At 37.4% G+C, this 2,500-nt stretch overlaps 1 protein-coding gene across 1 annotated transcript in view; it reads right to left on the bottom strand.

The window, feature by feature from the left end:
• Positions 1 to 2,079: 2,079 nt before the first annotated feature.
• LOC113829612 (piggyBac transposable element-derived protein 4-like) overlaps positions 2,080 to 2,500 on the bottom strand; it is a 1,281-nt gene continuing 860 nt past the window's right edge. The window contains exon 1 of the mRNA XM_027382810.2: positions 2,080 to 2,500. This exon is cut by the window's right edge and continues 860 nt beyond it. Within this exon, the coding sequence (XP_027238611.2) occupies positions 2,080 to 2,500 (421 nt within the window).

Genomic DNA, 2,500 nt, shown 5'->3' with positions numbered 1-2,500 from the left:
TTCTCTGCAAGGGTCCTAATAAACTGTTCCTTGTCCCTTCTCAGCAATGACCAAATCTTGCACACCAGGAAACGATGCAAGTCCTGCTCCTCTGTTACATGAGCCATATGGCAAGCCTCTGTGGCTTCTAGCATCCCCTGTGAGATAAAATTCTGTCTTGTTCTTAGCGGTCACCAATCAATTCTTGAGCTGAATCGAACCTTCTTTCTTGAAGGTGTTCCACAGAGGTACAGGGAGCTGTTGAATACTGTGAAATGCCCATAAATTGCCTCAGCAAATCCTCAAGGACACTCGTCCCCCCTCAACTTCAACATTTATCCGGTTCAGTTCTCTCAACAGTAGTGGCAACTGATCATCCTGTTTAAGAGTGAATATTCCAAGCCCCACTCTGAGGTTCTGCCTAAGGTTAAGCCTACGGCAGTCACTCAAGTTGGACGTCAACCTCTGCCAACCCAGCCGATGATGCCCCATACAATGAAGGTTGGCGGCCACTGAGATACGAATAGGACAGGTAATCCCAGCTCCCATCGTTGCCAACATAGAGGGCCTCATAGCCTGCCATACTTGCTGGATGGGAAGGTCGTTTGCACTCCCCTTCATAAACAATATCTATTTAAAAACCTGCCTGTAGGGTTCTCTTGGAGGGGTGGACTGTCAAAGACCTCTCTTCCCACACACACACCCATTTACCCCAAGGTAGGAGTTAATAAGAAGCCAGGGCGTGTCCATATGCCTGTGGGCTATGACTCTATAACTCTGGGGTCTCTTGCTGCTCCAAGAGCCTCCACAGTCCAGCCTTGGACCACAAGGTACTTAATTTCCATAAGTCACCACAAGGAGGCACTGTAAAAGTCTTGTTGATGGAGAGGCTATGAGCTGGCAGGGGAGTTTTATGCATTGTTACTCCCTTTTATGCTCCCTTTTATGCAAGCGAAAAGGTGTGCAAAGCTCTTAACACTATCTAAGCTACCATACCATTGTTTCACATAACCCCTCATATGAAGCACACACACACACATATATTTACACACACACACACACACACACACACACACACACACATATATATATATATATATATATATATATATATATATATATATATATATATATATATACACACACATATATATATAATATATATATATATATATATATATATATATATATATACATACATACATATACATATATGTATATGAATATATATATATATATATATATATATATATATATATATATATATATATATATACAAATATACATATAGATATATATACATATGTATATATGTATGAGTGTGCATATATGTTTATGTGTATATATACACATATAAATATATATATATATATATTTTTATGTATATATATATATATATATATATATATAAATATATAAATATATATAGATATATATATATATGTATATATATGTATATATATATATATGTATTTATAAATATATATATATGTATATATATTTATATACACACATATGCATTATATATATATATATATATATATATATATATATATATATATATATATATATATATATATATATATATATATATATATATATATCCCCTTGAAGCCGGTTATTATTTTTTATTGGCGCATCATCCCGCCAGGCGGTCCGCTAGGCGTGTTGGGTCTCCCCGGTGTCCTTGAGAATTTTGAGCTCGATCGGGCGAGCGGTTTCTCGGAAACTGCACATCGCTATATGTCGATACTTGGAGTCTTATTATAGCCATATACTATGATCTATGTAGGACTTTACTGACTTATAATGTTGAATAGACCATATTTTCTACTTGTGTGTGTCAGATTACTGTGTAAAGGAAGTTATGTGTTTTCACGGGAGAAGAGAAATTCAGATTTTTTTTTCGCTAAAAATGAATGAAAATAAACAAAATCTACAATATTTACAAGACATTTACAATATTTACATTTACAATATTCACAGGACATGTACAACATTTACAAGACATTTACGATATTTACAAGACATTCACGATATTTACAAGACATTCACGATATTTACAACGCATACACACAATATTTACATCACATCAAAATTTCATGCTTCAGGGAGCATGTAGAGTGCGTGGTACTCCTTGAAGCAAGGTGACGCACACAAGGAAACTCCACAGCTGCGACACATCACCCGTGCCTCCTTCCTCTTCTTATTTCTATTCCAACACTGGGAACATCTTCGCCATCTTCGGAGGGGAGTGTCCTCTGGCATGTGTGGGGCTGCAGGGGCAGCAGGGGCAAAGCGAGCACGGGCGATGCGGTTCCTCCTTCCTCGGCGGTCTTCCTCTTTCAGAAGACTTCTCACAAGTTCCAACTTGAATTCTTGTTGAGCCATTTTTCCGCCAAGGAACCGGTGTACAGCCAGGGAGTTGACCACAGCCATGTCCAAAAGGTTGAAAAATATTTTTTTGTACCATTTGATGGTTTTTCTCGTGGACTTGTAGGAGCCTGAAAGCTGGTCACTG

The sequence above is a fragment of the Penaeus vannamei genome, chromosome 10 (genome assembly GCF_042767895.1).
Source record: "Penaeus vannamei isolate JL-2024 chromosome 10, ASM4276789v1, whole genome shotgun sequence".
In the NCBI taxonomy this organism is placed as follows: domain Eukaryota; kingdom Metazoa; phylum Arthropoda; class Malacostraca; order Decapoda; family Penaeidae; genus Penaeus; species Penaeus vannamei.
Note: the sequence above shows the minus strand (reverse complement) of the source record. Positions and strands in the feature narration are given on the sequence as shown.